The sequence below is a fragment of the Equus caballus genome, chromosome X (genome assembly GCF_041296265.1).
Source record: "Equus caballus isolate H_3958 breed thoroughbred chromosome X, TB-T2T, whole genome shotgun sequence".
NCBI classification, from domain to species: domain Eukaryota; kingdom Metazoa; phylum Chordata; class Mammalia; order Perissodactyla; family Equidae; genus Equus; species Equus caballus.
This window is the reverse complement of record NC_091715.1, coordinates 45,201,977-45,212,572: the sequence shown is the minus strand read 5'-3', so window position 1 is coordinate 45,212,572 and position 10,596 is coordinate 45,201,977. Positions and strand designations below refer to the sequence as shown.

Below are 10,596 nucleotides of genomic sequence, written 5' to 3'. Positions count from 1 at the left end.
GGCTCGTTTAGGGCAACCTGAGTCCCGAGAGGCCATATCAGAGGTCGCAGCAGGGCAAAACCCGGGGATAGGAGAAGGGGCAGATTTAAGCAGCACGTAGTTGCGGAGGGGAGGGGAGAAGAAGGGGAGAGCGGCAGCGAGGCTCTCCCAATTTTATTTGAGCACATCCTGCTCAGAGCTTGCGTTTGTTTTTTGGTCTTCAGAACCACTGGTACTTTCCCCATTGGATAAAACGTTGGAAGGGTCTTCTTCCCCTTAGCTTCCCTCGCAGCCAATCGCCCTGCAGTTTCCCTCGCGTCACTGGGCGAGTCAGCCCGATGACTGGCGGGCACGAGGGGAGCCAATAGGAAAGTGATGAGGTGCGGTGTTGGCAAGCGGATTGCGTGAGAGCGGGCAGAGGTCGAGGGAGCGCGAGCGGCGCCGCGGCGGCCGGCAGCCAATGGCGAGGCGGAAGGGGCCCAGTCCGCGAGGGAGAGGGAGGGCCGGGCGCTTGGCGCGGAGGGAGTAGGGCAGGCGCTGGAGGAGGGAGCGCCAGAGCGAGGCTGTGCGGAGAGCTGGGCGCCTGAGGCGCGGCGGCTGCGCTGCAGGTGTGGCAGGCAGCGGCGGCCCGGCTGAGAGCGAAGGGGCGAGCGCGATCCCCTAAGCTGCGTGAGCCCGGTCACCATGGACCACCCGGATGAGGGGCCTCCTTCCAAGGCCCGCCGCCTGAGTAGCTCCGAGTCCCCTCAACACGACCTGCAGCCGCCGCCGCTCCTGCGACTGCCCCTGCCTCCCCCTCAGCAGCGTCCAAGGCTCCGGGAAGAAACCGAGGCCGCACAGGTGCTGGTTGACATGAGGGGGGTGGGACTGGGCCCCACTCTGCCCCCGCCGCCGCCCTATGTCATTCTGGAGGAGGGAGGGATCCGCGCGTACTTCACCCTGGGTACTGGGGGTCCGGGCTGGGAGCCTGGGATCGAGTCAGGGTATGGGGAGGCGCCCCCTCCCACGGAGAGCCTGGAAGCACTCTCTCCTTCGGAGGCTTTTGGGGGAAGCCTGGGAATTGACTTTCAGGTTATGGAGCCCAGCAGCTTTGCTGGAGAGAAGGCCCTAGAAACCTGTAGCGCAGAGGGGCGGGGGTACCAGAGGTTAGCCGGTCCCAAGGGGAAGGAAGAGGCGGTCATCATAGTGGAAGACGACGATGAGGATGAAAAGGAAAGTGTGAGGAAGAGGAGGAGGAAGAAGAGGAAGCAGAGGAAGGTGAAGAAGGAAAGCAAAGAGAATAATGCCGAGAAGATAGACTACATCCTACAGGCACTGGAAAACATTCAACTGGATCTGGAGGCGGTGAACATCAAGGCGGGCAAGGCCTTCCTCCGTCTGAAGCGCAAATTCATCCAGATGCGAAGACCCTTCCTGGAGCGCAGAGACCTCATCATCCAGCATATCCCAGGCTTCTGGGTCAAAGCAGTATCCTTGTCATCTATACTCATGGGCCAGCAGCCCATGACAGAAATGGAGGGAAGTGGGGGAGGGACAGATAGGTTGAAAGGGTGTGGGGGCGGGCCCCTGTTGGAAGAAGGCTAAGTTTGATGGAGGGGGGATGGGAGGAGGGGGGCAAAACAGCACAGAAGCTGGACTAGAGATGGTGAAGGGGGGAGGGGGGCACACAGCATAAAACCTGGACCACAGATGGGTAAGCAGAGAGAGGAGGAGCATAACATAAAAAAATAGATCACAGACGGTGAAAGGGGGAGGGTAGTAGAGGAGCATACAGCAGAAAAATTGGACCAGAGGTGGTGAAAGGAGGGGAGGGGCACACAGAAGATAAACTGACTCAGAGACAGTAAAGAGGGAAGGGAAGGGCGCACAGCAGAGAAATTGCTCAGAAATGGTTCCTAAGTCACACATGGCTCTGCAAGGCTAGGTCTCTGCTTAGATACTAGGGAGACTCCAGTCCTGGCTGGAGAGAAGAGGGCTAGAAAGGGGCTGGAGCCTCTGAAGGATCAGAAGGAGTACCTAGGAATGGAGATCGAGGAGTTAAATGAAGGAAAGGGGAGAGTGAGAAGAATCACTGTTGATAAGCTCATCTCTGGGGGACACACATACGTACATACAACATGTTAGGAACACATGAATTTAACATCCTAGCAGAATTACATGGATACAGACCCTTGGCACTCTCAAAGTATCACATGATCACAGGCCCTCAGCACCCCGGCACACAGTTCATGTGGACACAAGACTTCAGCACCCAAATACAGTATTATGTGGCCACAGGTACTCAGTGTGCAGACATACAGCATCGTGTGACTATTGGCCCGCCGCACCCAGACACAGCATCACTTGGACACAAACACTCAGACCCAGACACACAACATCATGTGGACACAGACCCATAACACCCAAATATACGACATCATGTGACTACAGGCCCTCAGCAAACAGAGACAGCATCACTTGTACACAGGCCTTTGGCCCCCAGACACACAATGTCTCGTGAACACAAACCCTCAGCACCCGACGACACAATGTCACATGGACATAGACTCTCAGCACCCAGACAGACAGCACATATGAACCATGCCAAGGCCATCTAACACAGGTTTAACATTGCATAAACACAGGCTCCTACCACATACACAGTGTCAAGGGAATAAAAGTACTGGTTATGTCTCATGACCCACTTGCTCCACACACATCACATGAACACAGAAAAAATTCTGCTCCAGCCTCTCTTTTGCTCTGCCCTGCCTGGCCTCCCCTCCCTCCTTCTCTCATTGAACAGTCACTCCTTGACCTAAACTGCTCCCTCCATCAGTTCTTCAACCACCCCAAAATTTCAATCTTGATCAACCAACGTGATGAAGACATTTTCCGCTACTTGACCAATCTGCAGGTCAGGCCAAAGAGATATTTTTCACTAGGACTGGGCAAGGAATTCAATCTTTGGAGGTGAGGGGCCGGGGTGGGAGGGTCCAGGGCGTTGTGGGGATTCCACCATTATCCCCACCCTGAGCAGGTACAGGATCTCAGACATATCTCCATGGGCTACAAAATGAAGCTGTACTTCCAGACAAACCCCTACTTCACAAACATGGTGATTGTCAAGGAGTTCCAACGCAACCGCTCGGGTAAGAGTCAGTCTCAGGGCAAATCCATGGGTCCCTCGTGTATCCTTGCCCAGTGCCCTCTCCATAGCCTCCTTTCCCCACAGGCCGGCTGGTGTCTCACTCCACCCCAATCCGCTGGCACCGGGGCCAGGAACCCCAGGCCCACAGGCACAGGAACCAGGACACCAGCCACAGCTTCTTTAGCTGGTTTTCAAAGCACAGCCTCCCAGAGGCCGACAGGATTGCTGAGGTGGGGCCCCTCCCAGTCAGAGAAGGCCTTGCTAGGCTTGCCTCTGCTAGGGTGCCTGTGGAATTGGGAGTAAGCTCTGGGACTTGTACTCATAGCTCTGTTCTCCCTTTTCCCCTCTTTTTCAATAGATTATCAAGAATGACCTGTGGGTTAACCCTCTGCGCTACTACATGATGGGAGAAGGAGGCTACAGGGCAAACAGAAAGAAGCAAGAAAAGGAAGAAAGGTGATGGGGGATTGGTGGCTGAGAGGTGGTTTGTTATAGATGGGGCAAAGACTATGCTAGTGTCACGCAGGATTTATAGAGCCAAAGGGACCTTTGAGATAATCCACTTCGATATGTTTTACAAGTGGGGAGTGATGCCCAGAAATGGGGTGTGAGGTTATGCAGTCAGGCAGAAATGGGACTGTCCCCACCTCATCCCTGGGAGCCCTTATAGCCTACTGCCTCCCCAGTTACTTACCACCTTTCAGTGTCTGTCCTGGGTACACCACCTCCCACCAACCCTATACTCAACCCCAGCCTTCTCCACAGTAAAAACAGGGACGAATGTGAGGTGGTGATTGTGGAAGACTCTGATGACTATCACGCAATGGAAGACATTATCAGCGAGACCTCAGACAGTGATGGTATCACTGACAGTGAGACCATTCATGACATCAAGATCTCTGACTTCATGGAGACCACTGACTGCTTTGAGACCACTGACAATGAGATAACTGACATCAGCGAGAGCCTCTGTGACAGCGAGAGCCCTGACCACAATGAGAGCCCCGACAATGAGACTATCAACAACAGTGAGAGCCCCGATGACAACGAAACCACTGATAACAATGAGAGCACTGATGACGAGACCACTGACAACAATGAGAGTGCCGATGACAACAACGAGAATCCTGACGACAACAACGAGAATTCCAATGACAACAGTGAGAACCCTGAAGACAACAACAACACTGATGACAATGAAGAGAACACTGACGACAGTGATAAGAATGCTGATGGTGACAACAAGAACCCCAATGGTGATGATGAGAACCCCAAAGGTGGCAATCATGGCAGCAATGGCAACAACCAGGACAGCAGTGACAGTGACAACGAAGGAGACAATGAGGGCAGTGATTATGAAGATAATGATGGCAACGAAGGTGACAACGAAGGCAGTGATGATGATGGCAATGAAGGTGACAATGAAGGCAGCGATGATGACGACAGAGACATTGAAGACTACAGGAATAACATTGAACACCCTAACACAGATCAGGATAACAGCAACAACCAGGATGACTATGAGGATGAGGTAGAGAGCATCTCCGAAGAAGAATCGTCGGTGGAGGAAGAAGAGGAGGGCAGTGAGGAGGGTAAGCTAGAGTCCCTCTTATCTTCCCTCTTTTCTCTTCTCTCAGAGAAAAGCTGGCCAGGGTCAGGGTATCAAAGCTTGAGCACAATCTGCTCATGTGGAGAAAAGAAAAAAGCATTCTGTGCAAGTTTTTAAACAAAGCAAGGCCAGGGAACATTTAACTTACAAATGTAATAAAACCAAAGATACAAATTTCAGTTGTAGGTGATGGGTAGATAGGTTGTAACAAAGCAAAAGACAAATATGAAGAAGGGAGAAGAGATAGGAGGCAGTGGGTGGAAAACTAAGGACACGTTCACTCGGAGAGACAGGGAAAAAAGTGGCAAACACATTGCAATTCAGCACACTCTGTACCCAGCCCTGGCCTTCTGGGAACTCCCAGGCTTGTTTGGGGAACTGAGGGTGAAATGAACAGTGTGCTGTGTGAACGCAGAGGAGGGAGCAGCTAATTCTACCTTAAGAGTGGGGAAGGGGAGAACTAGAGAAAGGAAGTGACATTTGAGTTGGAGGTTGCATTCATGTTAAAAAGCATTATGGGCATTCTCATGGAAGGGATCACATGAACAAGGGCCTGGAAGGGTGAAAATGCATAATATGTGGACAGAGTTTCCCAAATTGTCTTCTGAGGACCCTTTACTAGTTCTGAAAACTGCTTCCCACTGAAAGGTTCAGTGGTCAAATATGTTGGGGAAATACTGCATACAATAATACCATCTTCATGTGGAATTACACGTACATTAGCACCTTAAGGCTCTAAGAAGCTCTGCTGTAAGAAACCTATTTAAACTTTGTGGAACCCAGCATTTCCCAAACTTCTTGACCACAGAAACCATTGTTCACTGTTCACCAAAGAGCGTTTTGGGAAACGCTGAGGAAGGGTTGCACGTGGGTGTTTGAGGGAGAATGTAGTATTTAAGGGAGCTCCCAGGTTTCCTTCTGGCTTGGATGACTGGCAAAAGGAGGTGCCATTTCCTGGGATGGGGAACTACTTATTGGTGGGACTGATGGGATGTAGGGAGGCACACAGAGTTAGAAGGGCTTGTTGGACATAAGGCACAGGTGGCCCAGGGGCAGGTGGTTGGTTCTATGTCTGAGAAGTCAGAAGTTGTCAAGAAAGGGGGGTAACAAGCCAGAGCAGAGTCCTAGCCTTGGATTCTGGGGCAAATTAACATTATTGTATCCAAGTCCAATTAACATTAATGAAGTGGTTACTATGTGCCAGGCACTATTCTAAGTAAATTACTTGTTTTAATTCATTTAATCCTCACAGCAACTCTTATGAGGTAGGTACTATTATCCCCGTTTTATAGATGAGAAAACTGAAGCTCTGAGAGGGTAGAGTTAGGAGGAGAACCAGGTCATGGAATGTTCTAAGAAGGAGGGGATTGTCAGCAGTGTCCAGTGCTGCTCAAAGGTCAAGTAAAATGATGACTAGGATGTGTCCCTTGGATTTGGGGCTGAATAGATCATCTGTGACCTTGGCAAGAGTAGTTTCAATGGATTGGTAGGGGCAGAGCCAGACCACAGTGGGGTGGGGGGAGGGAATAAGCAGGGGATAAGTTAATAGGGTCAAACCTTGGCCAGGAACGAACGGGATGGCAGAGGGCAGGCAAGGGAGATGTTTGAGTCTAGCTTAGGCAGGCAAACGGAGGAGACGCAGGCCCCTGGGGGAGGTGGAAGGAGCAGAAAGACCAACCAATCCTGGAGATTTTGACCATGGGGTACCTGGCAAATGGTCCCTTCCATTGAGGAAAAGAGCAAGGCACTGAGGAAGGAGACATTGAATGAGTGAGTAGACTCAATCTAGACACATTTTCAGGTAGGGTAGGGAAACTGAAGGAGTTGCCAGCCCCACCCCCTCCCACAGGATGGCATATCTTCTTTCAGAGAAGGGGAGACAGAGTTATCTGCCCAACGTTAGGGTGGGAGTGGGGGTGGGGAATTGGGCTGAAGAAGACAGACTGGGGCCTGTTTGGATCAAACTGGGGAGAAGGAGCAAGGGAGCTGCCTCGGGATGAATAGGTTTATTCAGCTGAGATCGGAACTCAGGACGAGACACACACTGATGCATACAGGAAGAGAAAAAGCTACTTTCAGACATGTATCAATTTTGATAGGGCAGAGGCAGGAAACCCACCCTGCCTTCCTGCTTCCCTCCTGTTTCCCCTCTGGGCTTCCTTGAGTACACACACACACAGACACACACACACTTGTTTCAAGCAGAGGCGCTTGGTGAGTGGTCCCAGGCCCCCAAAAGCCCTGGCTCTGGGCTTTGTTCCCTGCTAAGAGTGACATCTACTTACCCATCTAACCACCTTCCTCCATTTTTGCCTTTCTCCCCTGTGCAGGCAGCCAGCAACAAGGTGAGGACAGCGATGACGAGGAAGGAATCGAAGATTCAGAAGGAGGGGAACACTCTGAAGACTCCTACATGGAGGAGGTGCTTCAGGTCCAAAACGCTTGGGCCAACCCGGGGAAGAGGGGCAAAACCGGATAAAAGTCTCCCCCTTGCGGGGGCTTCCTCTGTATCCTTCTCCCCCTACCCCATTTGCCCTCCCCCTCAGCTAGGGCCGTGCGGCCCCACATTGCACTTCTGGGGGCTGACGACTTCTTACACGGGTTTAAAGTTTATTTTTATGGGTTAGTAATTGTAGAGTTCTTATTTTGGGGGGAGGGAAAGGAGGTTCCCCCTCCCTTTTGGCCCTCCTCCCCCGCAGGCTTCTGTGTGCTGCTAAACGTATTTATTGTGATGCCTTGGTCAGGGCCTCTCTATCCACCCCCCTCGTGCTGTATGGAGTGGACACCCTTGATCCCGAAGCAGGGAGGGCTACTGTGGCCTTGGGGGGCTCTGCTGCCACCCTGTTCTCCCAAGTCTTTTCTTTCCCCTCCATCCCTCGCCTTTCCCCGCTGTGCCCGCTAGGCCGCCTCGGTGTCTATGCAAGGCCGCTTCCCCATTGCGGTATTCCTGTTCCCCTCCCCCAGAAGCCCCGCCTCGTTCCCTGTGAACCCTGGTAATCCTAATAAAATTCTGAGCAAAATCAAAGTACTGCTTTCGAGTCTTTTTCTCCCGTCCGGTGCGCCATCCCCAGCAGCCAGTCTTCCTTCCCACAAGCCCGCATGTAGCCGCCTGGTATACGCGCTGGCCTGCAAGGTGGTAGTTAAGGGGGCGGGCGGTGGGGGGGGGGGGGGGTGCGGCTGGCTGGGAGCCAGCTCCGCGGGGCGGCAGAGGTGTTGGTTCAGCCCAATGCGGACCTTCCTGGCCAATGGCAGGGCGAGGCTCAGGAAGCCCCTCCCTCTCCCGGCCCGGCAGTGGACCCAGCCAGGTAGTAGACAGCTTCCCACGCCTTCCCTTCTCGCTCACAGAAACGCCTTGCGCCCTAGAACATCCATTTATTCAGTGATTCATCTTTTTATTTATCGTGCGTCAAACCTTTCCGCGGACCTAGTGTGAGCTGGGCGTGGGGGGAGCCTGAGGAATCAATTTTTCTCGTTCGCATGTAGTAGAAAGAAATATCGGCCGGACGTCACAACCCAATAATGCAGGAGTGCTCTCTCGTCTCGGGGCGGGGTGAGGGGGGGCGGTTGCAGGGTCCCTGGAGCTGGGCCTGGGGGAGAAAGCAAGAAAAAATGCCCAGGCCAAGGAGTTTGCATAGAGATAAGGGAAAAGCCAAGGGAAATTGCTATATGTAGCTATGTGATGAGGGGGTGGTCGGGAGTTGGCGTGACTGAAAGGCAGGTTTTATCTGGGAGACCTTGGAAAGGCCGGGTTGTTTTAAATTTTGGATACAGTAACTTTATTTCAACGGATACCAGAAATACCTCCCAGATTCTTTCTGGATCATAACGATAACTTATGCACACATCCAGGTGGGCCTTCTGCAATATAGCTCCCGAACTTTCTACCCAACGCCCTTATTTTGCTGGAAACCTTCAGACACGGTTTGATTTGCGTTTTAGAGAATGCCCTCTGCTGGCTGCCAGGAGAATGGATTGGAGGAAGGGAGAGCCGTGAGGAAGTTGAGCTATATACTTCAGGTGAGAATGGCGTGATGGGGGCGGATATGGGAAGTTTTTTAAAATAATTTTTTTTTACTTTAGAAGTTTAGATTTACGGAATTATTGCGAAGATAATACAGACAGTTCCTGTATGCCCCACAGCCAGTTTCCTCTATTGTTAACATCTTACATTAGTATGGTACATGTCACAATGAACCAATATCAAAACAGTATTATTAACTAAAGTCCATAGTTTAGTCAGATTTCCTTAGTTTTTACCTAATGTCCTTTTTCTGTTCCAGGATGCCAGCCAGGATACCACATTAGATTTAGTCATCATGTCTTCATATGCTCCTCTTGGCTATGACAGTTTCTCAGGCTTTTCCTTGTTTTTGATGACCTGGAATCATCAACATTTGAGGAGTACTGGTCAGGTATTTTGTAGAATGTCCCTCAGTTGGGATTTGTCTGATGTTTTTCTCATGATTAGACTGGGGTTATGGGTTTGGGGAAGGAAGACACAAATTAAAGTACCATTCTCATTGCATCATATCAAGGGTATATGCTATCAGTATGCCTTCTCACTGTTGATCTTAACCTTGATCACCTGGCTGAGGTAGTGTATGTCAGGTTTCTCCACTGTAAAATGACTCCTTCCGCCCCCCCTTTCCATACTGTATTCTTTCGGAAGGAAGCCAGTAAGCGTAGCCCATGCTTAGGGAGTGGGGAGTTATGCTTCATCTCTTTGAGGGGGAGGCAGCTACATAAATTAATTGGAATTCTCCTGCATGAAAAATGTGTCTATTCTATGAGAGCTTTTAAGGTGCTGGAATCGATAGGCTTTAGATACAGGAAAAGAGGGATTGAGAGAAGTCAGGGATGACTACCAGGTTCCTGTGGGACCTTTGGCAAGGCCCCTTCCCTGTCCGGGCCTCCTCTGTGAAATGGTTGGGATACCAGATCTTGGACATACTCCATGATTCTGATAAACGTTTTGGGGAAAACATGGAGGCTTGGATGCCTCTGGTTCTGACCTGGGACCGCACTGTCAGAAGTGAGTAGAGGGGACTCTGGCCCAGAAAAGGGAACATCTTGCCTCAGGGCCAGGGCTGAGAGGATCCTGAGTCAAGGCATCTTGTGCAGAGGAAAGAGAAACCTATGTGCAATATGAGGAGCCAGTCCCATTGAGCATGTGGTGACGTGGAGCGGGGGAGGGGGTGGGGAGCAGCAGCGGCTAAGGGCCTGGAGTGGGCCAGGAAGAGGTCAGCTTGGCAAGAAGATCACAGCCAGTCTGAGAGACAGGTGGCCTGGATACGCTTGCCTCTCTCTGCTCCGTCTCACAACCTGACTCCCTCACCCTCTCTAGAAGGCCTCAGTTTTCCCATCTGCAAACTTTGGCTAATCGTGCTGGGGGGTCAGCTTAGGGGAAGCAACCTGCCTAAGATCCCAAGATAGAGTCTAGCCTTGAAGCAGACCTCTGAAGCCTGGCCTTCAGCATGATCTTCCCTGATTCCTCTCTGTCCCCTAATCAAATCCCCAACCCTTCATCGTGGCATTTGAGGCTCTTCTTCACCCATCCTGTCAGAGAGAGCCTCTGGCTTCAGGGACACTGTTAGGAGCCAATTATTGAATTCTCATATAGTTGGCCAGGGTGCTCACGTCCTGGGTTGAGGCATGAGAGGAGAGGATATTCTTCGCCTAGAGTGACATCTTGTTCCCTGTTCCCTCTTTCCTCAGTGTGTGGTCTGGCTTCAGCTCCTTCCTGTTCTGGGCCTCCAAAAGGGAGGGCTGTTCTGGAAGGTCTTTAAGGTCACATCCAACTCCAAAATATACTCTTTGCTGAAGACCAGAGAAGATGGGCCCCATTTGCTGGGATCCTAAACAGAAACCAAGAGGAGGA

General features: G+C 51.5%; 1 protein-coding gene across 1 annotated transcript; it reads left to right on the top strand.

Moving 5' to 3' along the window:
• The first annotated feature begins 348 nt into the window (after positions 1-348).
• Positions 349-7,743, top strand: TSPYL2 (TSPY like 2). The gene is made up of 7 exons (XM_023633266.2): positions 349-1,446; positions 2,798-2,875; positions 2,999-3,110; positions 3,194-3,339; positions 3,468-3,565; positions 3,875-4,701; positions 7,049-7,743. The coding sequence occupies exons 1-7, from the start codon at positions 664-666 to the stop codon at positions 7,195-7,197; spliced, it is 2,193 nt and encodes a 730-aa protein (XP_023489034.1). The 5' UTR covers positions 349-663; the 3' UTR covers positions 7,198-7,743.
• Positions 7,744-10,596: the final 2,853 nt, after the last annotated feature.